Genomic DNA, 23,235 nt, shown 5'->3' on the forward strand with positions numbered 1-23,235 from the left:
GGTAAGCCACTCGCTTTAACAGAAAGAAAACGTCTTTCCTTGCTTGTTTGTGGAAATTTTGCTGTTGAATGTTTTAAATGCGTCCTTATAATCAGCATCGTCAGCATCACAAACTGATTTATCTCCACTGTGTCAGGTTGAGGCAGAAATCTCAGGCAGAGAACTTAATACCTGGACAATCAAAAATAAAACCAAAGCTGTTTGACTGGTCAGGTAAGAATCAGAATACTTTATTGTCATTGGACATTACTGTTCCAACGAAATTCTTGTGCAACTCCTGAGTGGTGCGACATAAACAACATGACAGACAGTATAAAAATATAAAAAATATATAAAAACATAATCATATACAGTCATCATATAAACAAGTCAGTGTAGATGCTGCAGTCTGTATTGCACCTTGAATTGCACTTATTTAAAGTTAATAATTTAAAAGAGTCTATTTCTGGAGATCGCTGTTCAGCTCCCTGAAGGCACAAGGATAGAAGCTGTTCAGGAGTCGTGAAGTGCGGGTTTTAAGGCACCAAAGGGCAGTAGCATGAGCGTGATTTGGGTGAATTGGTCCTTTAATAATCACTTTTCTGCTAACCTGAGTGTCTGCATCTGCTCATGTCGTTGAAGAAACTGGTATGTTACCAGTATCACAGAGGTTACTGTCGCAGGACAGACGCACAACACATGAAGATATGAACCAACCCTTTTGGACAAACTGAACTAAAACTGTAAAGTGTTCTGAGCTTTCATGCTTTTGTTCCTGGACACTGTTAATTAAAACACTTAAAAATAGTCAATCAGGACTCTTGGAAATGAAGAAGCAATCAATGATAGGTAGGCTGGTTACGTAAAAAACTACTTGCATAACAGCTTCTTGTTGTTTTTCTCAAAGCTGGAACCAATCCCATGATAATTGCATCAATGTCCAAAAGCAAGACACCTGCTAGGAATGTAGCAGAGCAACATCAAACAGATTTATGAGTTTTGATGACTGAGGTGCGGCATTGTGTGTGTGCAATAAGGTCAGATTTAATTAAATGTGTCACACCCAGATGCTCATTGTTAAGAAAAGGTCATGTTAGGAGTCACACCACTGACTTTACTGGCAATCACATCTTATCTTATTCCTAGTTTTTGTGTTCACTGTTGTACTTATTAGTTAAATAACTTGCTCCTTAAGCCTGCATCCCACTCTTTGTTGTCATGACTTCAGAGACACAAAAAAATCTAAATGTTAGAAAGTCTCACAAGGTGCAAATGGGTGAGGCTCATATGGAAAGATTTTCCCAGACACATAACCAGGAAATAAAATAATTTGTAAAAGTTATAGTTCAAAATGTAAAGGCTAAAACATAAAATGTGTTATCATAGCTGGTCAATATGGGTCTTATTTCATACTTCTTTGCCATCTTGCGGGAATTTGCAAAAAATTCAACAAATTAAACACAATCTGTAATTAAATGTGACCCGCCCACAAACACTGAATCCGGTGAAACCAGTCTGCCCTGATTACATCCCTATAAATGTAGGACATGCTGTGATAAAGGAACATTGCAGGTGACGAAGCCTCACAAGAGAACATTTTCCTCCAGATTGGTCGGAAAGCCTCCAGAAGGTAAGACAACCTGACCACTCGTCTCTGTCTCTCTGAACTGATTGCTCTACCCATCGCATCGTTAACCCTTGTGACTCACCAGGGACCTAGAAGGGCTTTCAACCTTGATTCCATAGTTACTACAACATAAATTCATGCATTCTGTTTTAGAGGACTTTCAAACTGAAGCCCTGGCTTCAAAATATGAGTTTTTACTATTTTCCAGTTGAAAGAGTCATTTTCTCCTTTTTAACTCTTTGCACCAAAATCATTGTGTGTGTAGATAGGGCTGTCTAAATGTGTTGATAACACTTTACTTGAGGGTCATAAGAGTGACATGACACTGTCATAACTGCTACATGACACAGACATGAACGCGTCATAAACATTATGTCAATGGCATTAATGTTCATGACTGTTGTCATTAAGTGTCATTTGGTGTTTGTAATGACAAGTTGACATGGTTTGGGTTGTCTTGATTATGTTAACTTGACATTAATCAAAGTGACATGACCAGGAGTTGTCTTTGTCATGACATCTTGACATTAACAAAATATGCACCTATTTTTGTGTTTATGGCAAGTTGGCATAAATAATAATAAAAATAAAAACAACGTACAGAAAAATAGAAAGAGAGAGAAATACAATACTAGAATAGAGCATTAAATATAAAATAATGATTAGCTTTAAAATCATTAAAAGGACATAGAGTGCAAATGAAAGATTAAAATGTAAAGTGCTTTAAAAGAGGTCAATCATAAGCTCAGGAGAAGAGAAATGTTTTTAACCTGGATTTAAAAATGATTTCAGTTCTGCTGGTAGTTTGTTCCAGTTGTGTAAAAGCTGCTTCATCATGTTTAGTTTGAACTCTGGGCTCAACTATCTGACCTGAGTCAGTAGATCTCAGAGCTCTGGGCTCAACTATCTGACCTGAGTCAGTAGATCTCAGAGCTCTACTGGGTTTATATTCTACTAACATGTCATTCATGTATTCTGGACCTAAACCATTCAGTGATTTGTAGACCAGTAGCAGAACTTTAAAATCTATTCTATAGCTGACTGGGAGCCAATATAAAGACTTTAGAACTGACTGGGAGCCAGTGTAAAGACTTTAGAGCTGACTGGGAGCCAGTGTAAAGACTTTAGAGCTGACTGGGAGCCAGTGTAAAGACTTTAGAACTGACTGGGAGCCAGTGTAAAGACTTTAGAGCTGACTGGGAGCCAGTATAAAGACTTTAGAACTGACTGGGAGCCAGTGTAAAGACTTTAGAGCTGACTGGGAGTTAGTGTAAAGACTTTAGAGCTGACTGGGAGTTAAAAGGACATAGAGTGCAAATGAAAGATTAAAATGTAAAGTGCTTTAAAAGAGCTCAATCATAAGCTCAGGAGAAGAGAAATGTTTTTAACCTGGATTTAAAAGTGTTCACAGTTGGGGCTGATTCACTGGCAGTGATAAACCAACCATTTGATTTTCCGTTACCTTTACAAATCTTATACTGAGAAAAAGACTAATGCATAAATAACACTGTTGTTGCTAATCATTAACACATTCCAGACACACAGAAATTCATGTAAAATGGTATAAATGGTATTCTGATATGTTTGACAACTATTGAAATGACCACATGAGCTCTTGTCAGTTCAGTCAGTTACAGTAAGTTTCTATGAGCAAAGCTATTCTGCCTGACACAGATCAATAAAACTATTTGTTTTACCAAACAATAAATAATAGATGAATATTTTAACATTGATGTGCCTGAACATTAAATATTAAAGTATTAGAACGACATTATATTAGATCATGTTACTGATAAGAGACTTTAAGCTATCAGAGTGTTGCATGTGAATGCTCACATAGAAGGTATTACTTGTATTGCCAGCAAAGTAAAAGGACTAGTGTTATTCCTGTAACCATATTATTGGCAGCTTTACTGACAGTGATAAAAGCTGTACATTTAATAAGAGAGAATAAAAGTAGCTAATGTTCTTATTATATAACTGTGAACATTTGCTTAAGTTTTGGACAGATAATATTTCTGTGCTTCAGATGACAGCATGAAGCTAAGTAACAAAGACCTTGAATCTACTCGCTGCAAAAGTCACAATTCATTCAATTATATAGTAAATAAATTGCACATACACACGTCATCATTTCCAAATCTCCCTCAAACTTCAGAGCAGTGTTTAGTTGAATGATCTCATTACATTGATTCAGCAGTAAAGCAGTAACCAGTAAAAAGGATCAAGCTCCCACTCTAATCCACTATTTATTATATGTATTTCTTTTTGTCATGCTTCAGCTGTATCTCAGTTGTATTTACTGTATCTATTTTTAATAAATGTCCTGTTTGGACATACAGAGACAGACTGAATGATTGCTGTGCTGTGTATTTATGTCATGTGTGATGGAAATGGGATCTTTTCCCACTGTGACACTCACTCTGAAATAAAGTCAACTCAACTGATGTCAGAGATATGTGACTGTGTGTCCTCCAGCTCTCTGTCAGCTGATTGATCTCCTTCAGGATGGTCCTCTTCCTCCTGCTGCTGGTCTCCCTGGCTACAGTCAGCCATGTGTCAGGTAAGAACACACATGACTGTGTATTCATTCTGTGTAGGGGAGAACGGGCTTGGTTGTCACATTCATCAGATCTCGGGCCCTAGAGGGCGCTGTTAAAACGTTTCGGGACTGAAAGTTTTAGAATTTAGTTGAGATGTTACTTCAGAGATCATTTCTGGAGTAAACTGCTTGACACTGAGGTGAGAGGACCGTTAGTGGTTTTCATGTGAAAATGTAAATATCAACTCTTGAGTGTTTCTCTTCTCTTACACAATGAGTTTATAATAAAACATCATTGTCATTAAAAGTATGAAGAGAGAGCGATAGTTAGGGAGGTTTTTTTCTTAGCTACACCAAAACATGTGGTTTTTAACTTTGCTGGTAGAGAAAAATCCCAGTTGGGAAGCTTGTCACATTGTCTTCAGGGTTGGTTGTCACATGTTGGTATTTACATTTATAATGTGATATATCTAGTTCTTTCTTTCTTTTAAGAGAACAAAATGAGCAGGAACTCTGTCAGGAAGACAAACAAGGGTCAGACTCCTTCAGATGTGAAGTTCAGAGCAGTCAGAGAGGTGAAAATGAACAATATTAATGGAATGATTGTTCCTGTTTATGTTCTCCTGGTGCAGGAGATTGTTAGCTTGTTGTATTTCAATGAAACTAAACATTTTAAATATTTGTTTAAGACTGTATACATATTTTATTTTTCCCCATTAAAATAACACAGGGACAACTAATGACCTCTCTATTCCTACCTGACACTTTAGACTTTCATTACTAATTAAAAGGGAATTTATTCACTTTATTGTTTATGAGGAATTCAAAGGAAAGTAAAAAGTTCTCCCCTACTGCTCAGTATTCATGTGTTTCTATTATTTATTAATTATTTGTCTTTATATTTATTTATATTATATTTAACAACAAAGAATATTATTGGGGTGTGTTTTGAACACTGGAAATTATGAATTAGGCTAAATGTTTCAGGGAAAATGGAAATTACGTATCTTGTATCAAACTCGACGATCAGGGATTTTCAGCCTCACGTGTGTCGAGGGTTGCAAAGGGGCGGAACATTTCGGAGGCATTTCCAGGAAGTTTCCAGAAATTTCCATGGGAAGTTAAGCTGGGGAATTAACGGGAATTAACTGTAAATTTGGGGTAATTCATACAAACTGTATCACCTGTATATAAACATAAATATAAACATTTAGTTTGATTATAAGCAGACATGCAAACTAAGACAGCAAGTCAGTCTGGAATGCATTTACAGATTTAACTCTTGTGCCTCACTAACTACAGTTTTGGCTTCTCTTTTTTTCTTTTCTTGATCATTTTATTTGAATCAGTCACATATAATAGGTCTATAATGAATCCTTTGAATCAATCACATATAATAGGTCTATAATACATCCTTTGAATCAATCACATATAATAGGTCTATAATGAATCCTTAGGGACAGAAATGTCCCATTAAACACATTATAACTACATTTTTGACCCTTCTGCCAAAAAATGACTCTTTGATACATTCCTGTGTTCTGGGCTGTCATTTTAGAGCCAGGGCTTCATGATGTTAGTTTTTTTTGTTTTCCACCAGATATAAACATCATTTAGCAACCCTAACCCTAACCCACAGCAGACCCTAACCCTAACCCACAGCAGACCCTAACCCTAACCCACAGCAGACCCTAACCCTAACCCACAGCAGACCCTAAGCCTAACCCTAACCCTAACCCAAACCTAACCCTAACCCACAGCAGACCCTAACCCTAACCCACAGCAGACCCTAACCCTAACCCACAGCAGACCCTAACCCTAACCCACAGCAGACCCTAACCCACAGCAGGCCCTAACCCTAACCCACAGCAGACCCTAACCCTAACCCACAGCAGACCCTAACCCTAACCCACAGCAGACCCTAACCCACAGCAGACCCTAACCCTAACCCACAGCAGACCCTAACCCTAACCCACAGTAGACCCTAACCCTAACCCACAGCAGACCCTAACCCTAACCCACAGTAGACCCTAACCCTAACCCACAGCAGACCCTAACCCTAACCCACAGCAGACCCTAACCGTAACCCACAGCAGACCCTAACCCTAACCCACAGCAGACCCTAACCCACAGCAGACCCTAACCCTAACCCACAGCACACCCTAACCCACAGCACACCCTAACCCTAACCCACAGCAGACCCTAACCCTAACCCACAGCAGACCCTAACCCTAACCCACAGCACACCCTAACCCACAGCAGACCCTAACCCACAGCATTTAAAGGGTTAAAATTCTGTAAATGAATATTTGATATTTATTATCAGGACTGATGATTGTTTAAAAAAATAATTAATAGAACGTAGAAAATAATGAATAATATTTCATTGATGCTTTTTACGCTGACATTTTTGTCCCTAATGAACTCAAAGCAACCTTTTTAAGTGAGGCGTAAGGGTTCATCAATTCTTTCATTGAACAACAAAAACATGAATGTAGAGTAAAATCAATGTGTGTATGCATTACACTGGATTTACATTAAATCTGGTTAATTTAACCAAGATTAAGCTACAAGATGTTATTTTCTAACATTTAAGTTCCCTGTTATAGTCTAACAACCCTACGTGTGACTGAATAGAAATGATGATAAATAATGTTAAAATACAAATGTGTTAAAATGTGTTTCTTGATGACTTTCATTCACCTATAATTCAAGTTAACTGATATAACTATAAATATAGTTAATTTATAGTTATAAATAACAGATCACATGAAGACACATTCTGAATAAATGTAGAAAGTTCTTTATGCTTCTTTTGTTGATCAGACCGATAACTAACACAGGTTTTTAACTAGACGGTGAATCAGAAAATAAAAATATGGGAGTGATGAATTTGACTTGAATCTGTAATCTGCCTGTCCAGTTATGTTGTGATGGATCGGAACAACTTTGGATTCCAGTGAGGGTCGAGAAGCGAGGAAAGACCAAATAAGAAAGTTGAGATGTACAACATGAGTTTAGGGTCAGCAGACCTGACTGATATCAGATGATCTGACACTCTGAGGAGCAACAGGAAGAATGATTTGAACTGAGGCAGGAAGGTCATTGTCCAGCTGACTTGTTACTGAACTTTGAGTCAGCTTGTTTGTGATTATGGATCTAAAATGTTGATCTGTGAGTCTACATGGCTGCTGAGGCTCCTCAGAGCTCTTTGTTCTTTAACATTAGTCTATGCAGTTTTTACCTGTGGTCCAACCTGCTGACTGACTTCACTTCACTAACTGACTCTCATCATGTCTCCATTTCAACAGGAAACACTGATTTTACAACCAGCACTGAAGTAGACATCAAAGACTGTCCCTTTAAATTCTTTGGAAAAGAATACCAGAAGTTTTATGTAAGTAAGATGAATCTTCCTGTTTAACCCTTTATAGGACACTCATTGAAAGGAAGGAAAAAAGGAAGGAAGTATGGAAGGAAGGAAGGATGGAAAGAAGGAAGGGAAGGAAGGAGGGAGGAAGGAAAAGAAGGAAGGACGGAGGAAAGAAGGAAGGAAGGAAGAAGAAAGGGGATGGAGGAAGGAAAGAAGGAAGGGAGGAGAGAAGGAAGGAGGGAGGAAGGACAGATGGAAGGAAGGAAAGGAAGGAAGGACGGAGGAAATGAGGAACGAGGGAGGGAGAAAGGAAAAGAGAAAGGAAAGGAAAAGAGGAAGGGAAGGAAGGAAGGAAGGAAGGAATGAAGGATATTTAAATAACCAATAAAGGGTTAACAGCTGTAAGTCTTTGTCCTCACTGATCCTTTGTGTCTGGAACAATGCTTCACTTTTACTCTCAAACAAACGTACTTTGGATAAGTTCAGCTGTGTGTGCTCTGAGTGGAGACTGGTTGCTGGATGCTTTCTGTGTTCCTATGTCTGCATGTATTCTTGAATGTGTTTTTTAAAATGTTCTCAATCTCTTTTTCTTTGCGTGTCGATGTCTTGTGTTAAAAAAGGCATGATATAAATAAAGTTTTACTTCTTTACTTACTGCTTGCAGCCTGCAGATATGTGACAAACATTGCTTTTAATGAGATAGTTCAGCAGAATGTTCTCTGTAGTAAAGTTTGTAGTAAACATTATTCATCAGCAGCTGTTAGGTTTTTATAACTCTTCTCAGTAGAGTTACAATGCAGAGCTTTACACAGCAGTTTTCTAATACTATCATTATTATGTGAAGCACAATGTTTTATTTCTTTCTTTTTTCACATAATGTTCTTAAATGTTTGAGGTCTGTGAAGTTGGTTTAGAGAACAGAGACAGTGACTCTATATCACTGCTCACGATGGAAAATATGCTGACACAACGTAAATCACTTTAATATGATTTAATACGCTTTAATATGCTTTAATACACTTTAATACGCTTTAATATGCTTTAATACGCTTTAATATACTTTATTACGCTTTAATATGCTTTAATACACTTTATTACGCTTTAATATGCTTTAATACGCTTTAATATACTTTAATACGCTTTAATATGATTTAATATGATTTAAGACAAAACTGCCAGCGAGTAGATTAGGTTCACACAGTCAGTTACCATGGTAACTGAAACAGGACCCTCACTAGAATAGTTTCAGCTCAACAACACAAACATCCAGAGAGAGAAAGAAGAACAGAACACATTCACCTTCACCAGCGTTACTCATTTATTTGTTGTGTATCTCTGATGTTAACAGGTCGACACCTCCGGAAACAAAGTCTCAATTTGTTTCAAAGGCAAACGCGACACAAGTGACAACGACTGTGTTCTGGTGGATCAAAGTGAAGGAATCAACAAGGGTCGCTGGTTCATTACACAATATACCACTGCTCCAGGATCATCTTATCATAAAGCCCTGCCACAACTCACAGGGACAGCAACATGCTACGCAGGCTTTCGATTCTTCAAGGACGCTACTCAATATGTGAGCATTGTTCAGCTTCATCATCGTCCATCTGAATATCTCTGATATCAAATCAATAAAGTCTTTTCTAAAAGATTTAGGATTTTATTTATTAATTATATCTGTTTCTCCTTTTCATGTTTACAGCTTTACTTTGCCTTCAGAACATTTGGTGACCAAGGAGTTGTTGCTAATTATATGTTTGCAGGCTATCCACTCGCTACTCTGGTAAGTATAAGCACCTACACACACACACACACACTCACTCACACACACTCACACAAACAAACACATGCACACACACACACACACACACACACACACACTCACACAAACAAACACATGCACACACACACACACACACACACACACACACACACACACACACACACACACACACTCACACAAACAAACACACACACACACACACACACACTCACACAAACAAACACACACACACACACACACACACTTACACAAACAAACACACACACACACACACACACATACATACATGTACACAAACAAACACACACACACACATACACACAAACACACACACACTCACACACACTCACACAAACAAACACACACACACACACACACACATACATGTACACAAACAAACACACACGCACTCACACACACTCACACAAACAAACACACACACACACACATACATGTACACAAACAAACACACACGCACACACACACACACACACACAAACAAACACACACACTCACACAAACAAACACATGCACACACACACACACACACACACACACACACTCACACAAACAAACACACACACACACACACACACACTCACACAAACAAACACACACACACACACACACACATACATACATGTACACAAACAAACACACACACACACATACACACAAACACACACACACTCACACACACTCACACAAACAAACACACACACACACACACACACATACATGTACACAAACAAACACACACGCACTCACACACACTCACACAAACAAACACACACACACACACATACATGTACACAAACAAACACACACGCACACACACACACACACACACACAAACAAACACACACACTCACACAAACAAACACACACACACACACACACACACATACACACACATATACATGCACACAAACAAACACACACACACACACACACACTTCATGTGTTGTGCCTCTGTGCTGTCAGTGTGTAACCTCTGTGCTGTCAGTGTGGTGTAACCTCTGTGCTGTCAGTGTGGTGTAACCTCTGTGCTGTCAGTGTGGTGTAACCTCTGTGCTGTCAGTGTGGTGTAACCTCTGTGCTGTTGCTCCTCTGCAGAACGTTGAACTTCAGGTTGGTGGTAAGAAAGTGACGACGTGGGAGATTAAGGAGAAAACCAAGATCATCCCGAAGGACGCGAGCGCCTGCACACACTCAGGTTAGCAGAGAAGTGATTATTAAAGGACCAGTTCACTCAAATCACAAAGTAGCTGAACTGACTATTTAAACAGGCTTTCAGGGACCCTCAGGGATCCTCAGGGATCCTCAGGGAACCTCAGGGGTCCTCAGGGATCCTCAGGGGTCATCAGGCACCCTTTGAGGCTGAATGATGACATTTGAAAGTTTACATGTGATTCAGTGATCTGTGTGTTTGTGTTTCAGGTGCTGTTGTTCTACCAAATAAGGGAGTATGTGACTCAGATGGCTCCTCTGTAACGTGCAGTGCCTCAGCAGAGCTCAAAACTACTCCTTGTGGCTCTGGGAAGAAATGCGAGGGCGAGGGCCTGTAAATATATTTGATTTATATTTCTAAGAGAATGCAGTTTTCTGTTCTGTCATCATTTTGTTCTGTGTCATTCAGCTGTGATTTTAGACCCTTTTTAGGGTTCAAGTACCCTAAATTTGATCTCAGCACCCCTAAAAATAAATAAATGATCATTGTGATTTTTTAATGGTTTTATTAACAGCTTTAATGTACTTTGGATAGTTCTGTCATTAACATTGTGTTTCCCTCAGGGTTTGTTAACTATCTCAGGGTCCTCTCTGTACAAACCTGTCATTGTTTATTCTGAACCATCATTATTATTATTATTATTATTATTATTATTATTATTATTATTATTATTAGACACTGTAGTGGAACACTCTACTACGTATGAATACTTCTTGTTGTAATTTACGTTATGCAGTGAAATGAGTAGTTTAGCAGGGGTCCCTACGGTGGCCGGTAAGTGCAAAACAAAATTACAAAGCATGAAACAAATATCTTACGGAAGTGATTGAGGATGAGGTCAAAAAGTTTATATGGCGGAAAAGACTTGGTGGAGTGCATGGATGTAGTGAAAGTTTATGGTGTAAATTATGTTTTGCCCGTTTTGTGGGAACAGGGTTAGGGTTAGTGGCATTTGGTACATTCCCCTTCCGTAAGATTCTGGCGTTTGTAAATTTGTTTTCTAAAATGTAAATTGGTTTTCTCTGTGGTAAATGTGTTTGGCTTATGTAATTTTGTTTAACAACATGTAAAAATGTTTCCCAACATGTAAATTTGTTTCATGCTTTGTAAAAGTGTTTCGCACTTTGTAATTTTGTTTTGCACTTACCGGCCACCGTAGATCCCTCTAAAGGTCTGATCCTAGAATGACCCCTGGTGTCATTGCTCAGAGTCAGTGAGCAGTCTCATACATCAGCAACATCTTTCCATGTCACTGTTAGTTCATCACTTTGGTTTGATGTTACTTCCTGGAGAGTTTCCACTTCCTCAGTCATTTCCAGATGTTTCCTCATGCTGATGATGCTACTTGCCCCCCCACCTCTGTCAGGTGTGTGGCGCTGCCTCCGAAACCTGCCGTGTGCACCGTGACCGGCTCCACTGTCATCGATGTCGACGGTAAGGCTGCCTCCATCCCGGATCGCTGTGCGTACACTCTGATGTCAGAATCAGGCGTCAAGCTGCAGGCCGTCTTCAAGGACCGCCGTCGTACAGATGTTAGCTTTTTGGATCATGTGATCCTGCATCTGGATGGGCCAGATGTTAAGATTCACCTGGAACAAGGTGGGAGGGTTACGGTGAGTTACCTTCAGCCACAGGTTCACTTCCTGCTGTTGAAATTGTTCTATTTTTGTGCTGCCATGTTCCAAATGTGCCAAAAGCAATCATCATTTCATGTTTCCTGTTTTGTCTGAATCCCTCAAACCAAAACAAGTTGATAAAGGAGGCATCCCCAACATATCATTGATTTCATTTCCTCCCAGTGTAACACCATGGTATATACACACTGAGTTCATTTCCTCCCAGTGTAACACTATGGTATATACACACTGAGTTCATTTCCTCCCAGTGTAACACCATGGTATACACACTGAGTTCATTTCCTCCCAGTGTAACACCATGGTATACACACACTGTGTTAATGTTCTGAGGTCATCATGTCTTCACTGTGCTCCAGTTTCCTGCTCACAGCCGTAGTACATTTGAACCTTTACATACTGTTCATATTCTGACCCTTCACAGTTTCCTCTCATTAGTCTCTATACCAAACTTCTGAACCACAAATCTATTTTTTATTCATAAATACGTCATCAGTCATTGATAAACACATGATGAAGCTTACAGAAAGACTGCATACTTTAGGTTTTACACTATTTGTTAAAAACATTCACAAGTAGACTATATTATTATTATTATTATCATCATCACATGAGCACCTCTGTCACACATGTTTTACTGCAGTGCTGAGACATTAACTTGTCTCTTTTTGTATTTTCACATGTAAGAAGCATAAAATGTGCAGTAAGTGGACAGATGCAGAGTAATTGCAGAGGATCATATCAATGGTTGGAAAGCTGTCTGTTTATTCCTGTTGAGAATGTTTTGGCCTAAATGAAGCTGTTGTTAGTCAAGTCAACGTATCAGCTAAGCTAACCTCTGCTAGGTGGGCAGGGACCCTGTGATGCTGCGTTTTAAGAGTCTGTGCTTCAATAACTTTGTACTCAATGCTTGAAGAAGTCCTCAGATCCTTTACTTCATTAAAAGTAGAAATACCACAATGTCAACATGCTCCATTACAATCAAAAGCCCTGCATTTAAAATCCTACTTCAGTAAAGGTACAGAAGTATTAGCAGGTAAAGTCATTTACTTAAAGTATGAAAAGTAGAAGTTCTTGTTTTGCAGAAAATCAGGCTGTGAATATGTTAAATACATGTTCTGCAATATACCTTTAAATTTACTTTCAGAAACTTTTCTCTCGTCTTTTTATTTCTTTGTGAAATATTGGAGTTTTACCTCGTTGGGTTTTATGTATTGAAACAAAGTTTAGAGTAACTAACAACTCACAGACATCTGAAACATGACAAGGAACCACAACTACACGCTGACTTCATGTGAAGTTTAGAAATGCTGCTTTAATATTAAACTCTGCAACGCAATTTACAGACTCATCTTACTTCATGTAAAATGTTCATCTGAAAAGTAACTAAAGCTACCAGATGATTGTAGTGGAGTATAAAGTACAATATTTCTCTCTGAATTGTAAAGGAGTACAACTACAAAGTAGCATTGATTTCAAATACTTGAGTAAAGTACAAGTATCTCTAAATGAACCTAAGTACAGTACTGCAGTAAATGTACTTAGTTTCTTTTGATTGCTGCTTGTACAAATAAATGCTGTAGTAATAAAACTGGGAGCAACAGTAATATTCTGTTCAATGTGTTTGTCTGGTTAGGTTTTAAACTATTTGATTAGTTTGTGTTATAGATGACAGAGAAATACACAAACACTGTAAAAGCTGACAGAAACATGTTGATGGGTCACATGCTCCTCTGCAGTTTGACTACATACTGTTAAACATGAAAAGCTGAAATATTGTTTCTGATAACAGCCACATTTATCTCATGCTGAGAGTAAATGGAAGGCAGTCAGATAAATGCAGTGCAGTCAAAAGTATCAGATGTCTCTCTGATATATGGAGGAGAAGTAGAAAGGTCCAAACTGGAAAAAGTGGAGCACAGAAGCAGAAGATGACTGAAGCATTGAGTGAGTTTGTCATGTGTGATCGTGTGTTTTTCTCCACTTTGTTCCTCTGCTGTGATGCAGCTGAAGGGCAAAGAGTTGACCCTCAGCAGCACACCTGCGAAGCATCATGATGTGGAGCTCACTAAGGACCAAACTGGGGTCACCGCCAAGCTGTTGAAGTCCAAATACGGCACCTCTGTCTTCTTTGATGGCTACACCGCACAGATCTACACGAAAGGTAGAGACAAACACGTCCTACATGGATGAAAGAGGGCGGCTCAGTGTGAGAATAATAAACAACTATCATACAAATGTCATTTTTCAAACTGAGGTCTTCCGTTGCTTTATGCTGCTGATGCTGATTAATGAACAACACATCATTTGACTGTATGTTGCAGTAAACACATTCAGCATGGCACCAACTTACACTACCTATGTTGTACACGCTGCTGGTGGCTGGGGGGGCTTAAGGCTGTGATCAGCTGATTGTAGTGAAACAAGAAGAGAGCACAGATATATTGCAGTATGAATCAGTCTCTCTAACAAATATTTTGAGTTCTTAATGAAAATGTGTTCTTGACAGAGGGAATAAAAGCAGCTCTGAAAGATCTCCAAAGAAGAGTGGAAACAGCAAATCTGGAATGAGCCTAAACTTAGAAATGACATGAACATAAAAACAGAATCTGACATTATAGTTAACAGTCTGAGGTGTTCATGTGTTTCTTGTCATTTGTTGAGGATGAATTTCATTTAGTTGGATCGGCCCATGTACCGCACACTACTGACTTCATTATCTGGAAAATTCACTGAAAGGATCCTGATTTGTTTCAGTTGCATTTTAAGACATGTTTGTTTTGGTGTGCTGCTAATGTTAGCATATCTGTCATCTGACTCATGTTCTCTCCTAAAAACTGTCCAGTACCAAGTGGAACCACCATGCCGGGTCTATGTGGCAAGTCCAGTCGGACTCTGAGTGAAGTGAAGGTCTCTGACTTAAGCTCTGACGGGTAAGACCTGGTCACTGACTGCTGCCTCATCACAGGGCTGCATGTATACTAGTAGTGCTGGTGTGTTTATATGAAGGACTGAGGCCTGGGAAACACTGCTGACTTCTGCTGTTTGTCTCCCCCTAGCTGTGACAAAGTGACCAAGGAGACTGATGGCAATAAGTTTGAATGCACGGACATGACTAAACGGTGAGCAGACACACACCTGAACTGATGCAGTGCTAAGACTTTCATTATCAACGTCCACATGAATATTAAAGTCACCTACTATAATTACTTTATCAGTACTGAGGACTAAGTTTGATGAAAACTCTGAGAAGTCAGATATAAATTGGGCATACGGGCCAGGAGACGGTACACTATAACAAATAAAAGTGGCTGTAAAGTTTTCCAGGTTGGGTGAGAAGGACTAATAAAACTTTCAAATGAGTTAAAATGAAGCTTCTGTTTAGGGTTGATTATTAGGCCGGTGTCTCGAGGGATGGGAGCATTAATATGACTGGGAGGAGTGGATTCATTTAGACTCACATATGTTTCATGACACAGCCAAGTTTCAGTCAGACAGAAAAAAATCAATATGATATTTGATATTAGATCATTTATTAATATAGGTTTAGATGATAGTCCACATTTAATTCTCCTTGATCTTTCTGTCTCCCATGACAGGTGTGATCTCCTGAAGAAGGCTCCCTTCGACTCCTGCCACAGCTCCATCAAGCCTGATCCCTACATCAAAGCCTGCATCGACACTCTGTGCAAATACCCGGCGGTGGACGGTCTCAAGTGCCAGTTCCTGGGGGCCTACGTCAAAGCCTGCAGCCTGCTCGACAAGAAAGTGGAGAAATGGAGGACATCGACCAGCTGCTGTAAGACTGTCCTTCACTGTCATTTACATGGAGACAGTATGTGAACAGCTGTTATTCCTGTTTATCTCACTGACTGACTCTAGTAAGTATTGATCTGTGTTTGATCTTTCAGCCTCGGACAAGGCCTTCTGTCAGGACACGTTCTGCAGTGCTCATGAGTTTTGTGCTGAGGATACCAGCGGTGGAACCAGCTGCCTCTGTCGATCCAGTTTTGCCTCCAAATACAGAAAGGCAAAAACTTTTGGTAAGAAGATTGAACAGGGAGACCTGTCTCACATGTGAAATGACACAATATGGCATTAAATATAACAGTTTACATGTGAAAACATGAATTCATTTCATGAGCTGGAAACACCATCTGACCTACTGTCACATTAAGTGAGAATTCTCTGTTGAGATTAGAGAGACTTTTACTTTACACATTGGATCAATTATGAATCAAAAACGTATTGATTAGTAAAGTATGAACCTTAGTGCTACACATATGTGTGTTTCATTGACCTCGTCTGTCCTGCTGTTCAGGCGAGCCGACCGTCTGCGATAAAAACTCTGCCTCAGTCAGTCTGGCTGGTTGTCTCATGGAGGAAAAGAACATCGACTACTCTGTCTTACACCTCAACGACAAGACCTGCAAAGGTCAGCGGGACGAAAAGACCCACATGGTGACCTTCAGCTTCGACAGCGACACCTGTGGGACAGTGCTCACGGTGGGCATCTCTTCTCTAATAACTGACTCTCAGTCAGATCCCTTCTGCCTCTCAGCTGAGCTTCTCCTCACACTTGTGTTAGTGATCCATGTGTGGCAGCAGTAACACTGTCTGTATCCCTTTGACCCTGCAGGCCGAAGACAAACAACTTAAGTTCAAGAACTCCATCGTTGCTCAGGACAGCTCTGGCTCCAAGATCACTCGCCATGATGAAGTGAAAATCGAACTCTCCTGCTACTACGACCAAACGAAAGAGGAAACCATGTCCTTCAAAATCAAATCCAGGTGAGTGTTCAACAGGTTTGATCCTGAATCACCAGCTGACAATAACAGTTAATTATTTATTCTCACATTTTAATGAATGACTCATCATTTATAAGTTGGACAGAGAAGTAAAAACGAGCGGTCACAAGTGCAGATCCTGACCGGTCGTGTGTGTGCTGGTTGAAACAGAATTCTTTTATTTCAAATGTCTGATTCAAATGTGCACAAAGCAGACTTAGAAGTGAATTTGTGCTGAAACAGGATCTATGCATCAGTGATACTCATTGTTTAAAGAAAAGGTCAGAACCAGTCACAAGCAGACAAACATGCCTGAAAAAGCCTTAAATGATCCATAATATACACTCACAGCCCTGACTCTGAACTATCTGAACTGAAACTCAGAGATTTCCCACATTTGAAAGACGAGTTGTTTCAAGAAACTTAAAGTTCCAATATACATTCAGCCTCACTAGATGTCACGCCAGCATCAGCATCAAAACATGTTATTTAAAGTTGGGAAAAAGGAATATTGTGAACGGACAGCTCACAAAGTTCAGATCAAACTATCAAACTAGGCGGTGCTGATCAAGTACGGATCAAGATTCTGTTGTTTACCATTTCTCACCTCAAAGGTTTGTTTGTAACCCATGTTGAAATCGACTGCAGGGGACTCACATGCACTAACATGCACACTCACATGACACATGCTGGCCATTAATAAGTAAAAATAAGTAAAGTAAAAATGTGTGTGCTAATAATGTAAAATACAGGAAGCTTTACAGAAACACTATGATTAAATAATGATCAAATTAAATTATAAATTGTTTTATAAATATGAATAAAATAAATTACCAACAACATAAAACAGTATTGTAAGTATTTTTTATATATATGATATTAGTATAGATTTTTTAAAGAATCGATACCAAATGAGTAGCTTGTATGGAAGTATGGATCCTGCAGTATGGATCCGCCCACCCCTAACACACAGAGGTAGTGTGACTTCATTCACTGCTCAGGTCGCCATGACTCCACTACATCTTCACACAGCAAACACTTGCTGACGTCTAGTCGGGCTGAATGTCGTATTTTGGACCTTTTTAAATGGAGTTATGAAATGCTGAGTCATGAATGTTTGGGATCAAATTCAACAGTTTTCCATTTTAACATGACTTGATCCATTCACTCATGTTCATATGGTCAGTTTAAGTGACTCACAGCTGTAAAATAAAGATTCATGTTTGCTGCTGAATGTAAGTTTAAAGTGCTGCAACTGAATTTAAGATGTGCAGGTTGAGTTTTACTCGACTGGACTTGTTGGAGGCTTTAGCTGAAGTGTGTTTACTTTAGTTTATTAGGATTCTCATTAACTCACACAATACTTAATGCATAACAATACATAACATTACTATATTGTGTGTGTGTGTGTGTGTGTGTGTGTGTGTTTGTGTGTGTGTGTGTGTGTGTGTGTGTGTGTGTGTGTGTTGCAGCTCTGTGACCCAGACGATTGTATCTGGAGCTTGGGAATACACTCTGACCATGAATGCCTTCACCGACGCCAGCCGCACACAAGCTGTGTCATCCAGCACTGAAATCCTGCTGGACCAGACCGTCTGGGTGGAGCTGAAGACGGCCGGGCTGGATGACAAACTGGTCGCCGTGGTGACCGACTCCTGCTGGGCGACCAACGACAAATCACCCACTGCGGATCTGAAATACGACCTGATCAAGAACGGGTGAGAGACACAGAGGTGGAAGCCAGTGTGCTGCTTTGGCATTTCTCAGTCAGTTCTAAATGAAGAAGAAGCAGGAACTCTTTAAGAAACCTGCTTTTTGATTCCACTTAATGAGCCCTGAAAGCAAAGTCTGGTCCTACTACATTTCCCTCCACTCTGATGATGACCTAACAGACATCACAGTGTAGTGGCCACAGCCAGTGTTGACACATCAGGCAAAGTCTAATCAAACGCTCTCTATGCCAGTGCTCGTCAACATGTTGCATGTTTTCAGGAAGTAACAGTTGTTAATGTTGCCGGCTAAAGGCCTTTTCAGACAGGAAGTGATTGATGCTCCTAATTCATTAATTTTCAATGAGAAGCGAGTGGGCACAATCCTGTCAAACTGTCACTGTTGAGCTCATCTCACAGATGCACCTTCCTGCTGCCTGAGCTGAATTGTCTTGAGTGGTTTTCTACGCGACACACAGTTTAAACCCACTGACGAGACTGATCCTTGTTATCTGTGACTTCCCTGAGATATGCGACTGATATAGTTATTGGGACTAAACACTTTAAAATTACTGGTAAATAAAAAAAATAAGCCGTTTCCATGGTTACCATGCACAGAGGAGAAGAAACACTGAAGAAGTTTACTTATATTCATGAGTAGATGAGTAGATGTAGGTCCAAGTGTGTTTGTATATATGTGAATGTCTTTGGTTATGTGTCAAATCTATAACCTTTTTAAATTATGCTTTTAATGTGCAAACATTGAATAATATGAAGCAGTATGGATAAGCAGTGAGTTCAGACTGAGTCACAGACCAGATGTTCAGGGGCATCTGTGATTCTTTGGATGCTGATGCAGCTCCTGATGTTTGTTGTGTTTTCTTGGTTCTGAGCAGCTGTCCCGACTCTGCTGACAAGACGGTGAAAGTGGAGGGCAACGGAAAGGGAACGTCCACCTACTTCTCCTTCAACATGTTCCAGTTCTCTGGGAAGTCTGGTGACGTCTACCTGCACTGCAAACTCAACCTGTGTGTGAAGAAGGACAACACCTGCGCCAAGGTACGCCCCCCTTCCCAAATCCTCCCACAGACACATGCAGAACAGCTGCAGTCTGAACACACGTCAGCATGTTCTCATGATGGGTCGATCACATTTCAGATGATTAGTACTGTTTGATTTCTATGGTCACATATCCCAGTAGCTACATTTTAATTGAATCCAGCTAAAGTATTTGTATTTTCATGAATATTTCCTATATGTTATATATATGTTTTCTGTATGAAGCTTCAGACCACTAATATTATTGCAAAACGGAAATCTAAATCTTCATCTGTGTCTTTGTCTTGAACTTTGTCTCAGAGCTGCGATGGCGGTAAGAGAAGACGCAGATCTGCCAGGAACAGATATGTGGATGAAAACCCAGCCTTCATCACCATGGCCTGGACTAATTAGGTAAAAGCTAACTTTTAACATGTTGATTCATGTCATTGCACTGCAGTTTGGGATACATGACATCATACAGCTGGAACCGCTAACTAATGCTAGTTTGTTTCTGTTGTCTTCTCAGGTTGTTTCCATGGTAACTCGGACGGACCTACAGGCTTCGACCTTCGGCGTGATTACAGATTTTTGCTTTATCCTCCTGAAAAGATTTGCTCAGTTGTTGTTGCTGTGATAACCAAACACTGCTGATCCCTCTCCAGCTTTGATTGAGTCCAGTTTAGAGTTTAGAGTTGATTCAGTCGGGCTGGGAGCAGGAAACAATCTGATCAACTGTGTGAATGAAGCCATGCAGCTCCTATCAGATCTGAGCATGTGCACGTAGATCATTTGTTAATTTGTTAATAACCAACCTGAGTAAATCTTTGAAGGAACGTCTCTAAGCAGAACATGTTGCTGTGTCGTCCTCAGTGATTCACACTTTATAAAGACCAACCAGGCGGCACCGTCACAACAGTTGATCTGAGTCAGGTTCATGTGTTCATATCACACAGAGTGCACCTCCTTCATCCAGCAGCTGAGTCAGGTTCATGTGTTCATATCACACAGAGTGCACCTCCTTCATCCAGCAGCTGAGTCAGGTTCATGTGTTCATATCACACAGAGTGCACCTCCTTCATCCAGCAGCTCAGACACTGATCTGTGATTATTCAGACCCAAAACATCAGAGCAACTTTTCTGCAGTTAACCTTTTTTTTTATTATTATGTACTTTCTGTAATGGTGAAGGTAAAACATATTATAATCAAATGATTAATCAGTAGTATCAACACTCCTAATCACCATCTTCATATATTATGACAGGTTACTGTTAACAATGAAGTGCTGTTTCAGAGAATCATCAGAGTGCTGAGCAGCTTGTTGTACTGCAACCAAACACCTGATGGCAGCAGTGATGAGCCAGGAACTGAGATCAGAGCTCTGAGAGTCAAACCACTTTAGTACCAAGAATATCAATTTACTCTCAAATAACAAAAAACAGCTGATGATTGATACAAAGCTCAGCTCAACTCAGAGATGCAGACGTAGATGAAGGATTTACAGTGACCGAAGGGAGTGTCGTCTTTCTTGTGTGAACTAGTCAGTGATTAATGAAGGCTTTTAAAGGGTTTAATTCAATACACTTTACTGTCCATTCATTGTGGTTTCTGTATAAAACTAACATAAACTGTCTGGTGGAGTTTTTCTTTTTGAACCACCATAAAATGTGCCTCATCCAAAACCTGAAAAACTCAAAGTTAAAAGCAGTTGACGTGGAAGAGTGCAGTGGATCCAAAGTTCACGGAGACGTTGTGCTCTGAAGTTGTTCAGAGACGTTGAAGACATTTATTCCATCCTGTCGGCACTGGTTAGATACAGAGACAGTCAAATGCAGACCACAGTATAACCTTCTTCCTTTCTATCTCTTTTTGATATATTGAATCTGTTTTTGTGAGCAGCAGCCTGGAGGCCGTCGTCAGCTTGTGCCTTTAATACAATATCAGATCATGCTCAGATGTAGACATCAGTTCAGTCTCATTCATGTTCATCCTGAGAGAAAGTCCATCAACATGTTAATTATCAGTAGATTGAAGTGAAATGTTAACTGTGACTTCAACTGAACCAAACCTGTGGCCTTAATGACACTGAGACATGTGCTGGTGCTGTTTCATCTTTACTATATTTGTGTGTAAGCATCAAAGACCAAAAAAATAAATGAATAAAGGGGATGTGGGTAAAACATCAACATCAGTTTGTGTGTTTTTATTGATTTCTGAGTGTAGTCTTCACTGTGTGCTGTCTATCATCTTCATTTTACTTTTCTATCACTGGACTCATGTTTGATGAGTGCAGCTCTAAGGAAAGGCAGTTTTATTTATATAGCGCATTTCATACACAATGGCAACTCAATGTGCTTTACATAAAACACAAAAACATGTAATTTGAGAAATATTAAAACATACAATTAACCCACCCCCCCCCCCCCCCACACACACACACACTTATAATAAAACAAAGTATAGAAAAATAGAAAGAGAGAAATAAAATGATAAGATTGCAGCATAAAATAATGTTTAGCTTCAAAATCATTAAAAGGACATAGAGACAGAGAGCGAGAGAGACATCCATCTTTCCATCCTTCCTTCCTTTCCTTCCTTCCTTCCTTCCTTTCCTTCCTCCCTTCCCTCCATCTGTCCTTCCTTCCTTCCTTCTTTCCTTCCTTCCTTCCTTCTTTCCTTCCTTCCATTAACCACTTAATACACGCCCCTGTTTTTTATGCTGTTAGCCTAAACGACATGCCCAAGTTGTGAGCAGCACAGATCCCACATAGTTAGAGACTCAGAGATGTGTCTGGTATCATTGGAAAGGAAACACTCTCAGGATTCTTTTAAAAGTGTCTGTGTGATTCTGTGACTTACTGACAAAGAGTGGCAGAGGTTACAATGATGGGGTTGTTTCCTCGCCCATAGGTTTGCCTTTACAATGACATGTGTACAGACATTCAGGGACCTCTCAGGGTTGGGGGGAGGGGCAGGGTTAGGGGTCAGGGACCTCTCAGCAAGATATAGACACAATGAGGCCACAGCCACAGGTCTTGGCTTCATGCAGTCCAAATTTGGAGTCAAAAGACCAAAAGATGAATTTTTCAGAGTTATTTTTCAACAGGTATGTCCATGCGTTTTCCTCAGGTCCTTTTTGGAGACTCCAAATGGACACTTGGTTACCATGGTTACCAACGCTGTATAACCACAATCAAACACCTATAGCTTCACATCCCCTTTGCCTACAATCAAAATCTTGGTCTCTAATGAAAGCTGACACCATATTATTATTATTATTATTAAATATTATTATTATTATTATTATTATTATTATTATTATTAATATTATTACATATAACCATATTTTTTGTTTGGCCATATCTATCTATTTATCTATCTGTTTATTTTGCTATAAGTCATATGTCAAGTCGAAGAAGAACCAACCGTGTACCAAAATGCCGAGTGCGTAATGATATATGGTTCAAGTCTTTTACGCACAGGGCGCACGCCGGTTACGCTTGGAGTTTGTTTATGGACAGCCAAACCTG

General features: G+C 39.6%; 1 protein-coding gene across 1 annotated transcript; it reads left to right on the forward strand.

The window, feature by feature from the left end:
• The first annotated feature begins 4,114 nt into the window (after positions 1-4,114).
• LOC128368297 (uncharacterized) lies at positions 4,115-20,290 on the forward strand. Its single transcript, XM_053329088.1, has 19 exons — positions 4,115-4,169; positions 7,460-7,545; positions 8,870-9,097; positions 9,224-9,304; positions 10,421-10,520; positions 10,612-10,671; positions 10,745-10,868; positions 11,902-12,148; positions 14,177-14,333; positions 15,015-15,102; positions 15,229-15,291; positions 15,769-15,968; positions 16,081-16,212; positions 16,491-16,675; positions 16,809-16,960; positions 18,430-18,675; positions 19,563-19,725; positions 20,026-20,118; positions 20,234-20,290. Exons 1-18 carry the CDS (start codon positions 4,115-4,117, stop codon positions 20,116-20,118), a joined length of 2,460 nt encoding a protein of 819 aa, XP_053185063.1. The 3' UTR covers positions 20,234-20,290.
• The last annotated feature ends 2,945 nt before the right edge of the window (positions 20,291-23,235 follow it).

This window comes from Scomber japonicus, chromosome 11, assembly GCF_027409825.1.
Source record: "Scomber japonicus isolate fScoJap1 chromosome 11, fScoJap1.pri, whole genome shotgun sequence".
Taxonomy (NCBI): domain Eukaryota; kingdom Metazoa; phylum Chordata; class Actinopteri; order Scombriformes; family Scombridae; genus Scomber; species Scomber japonicus.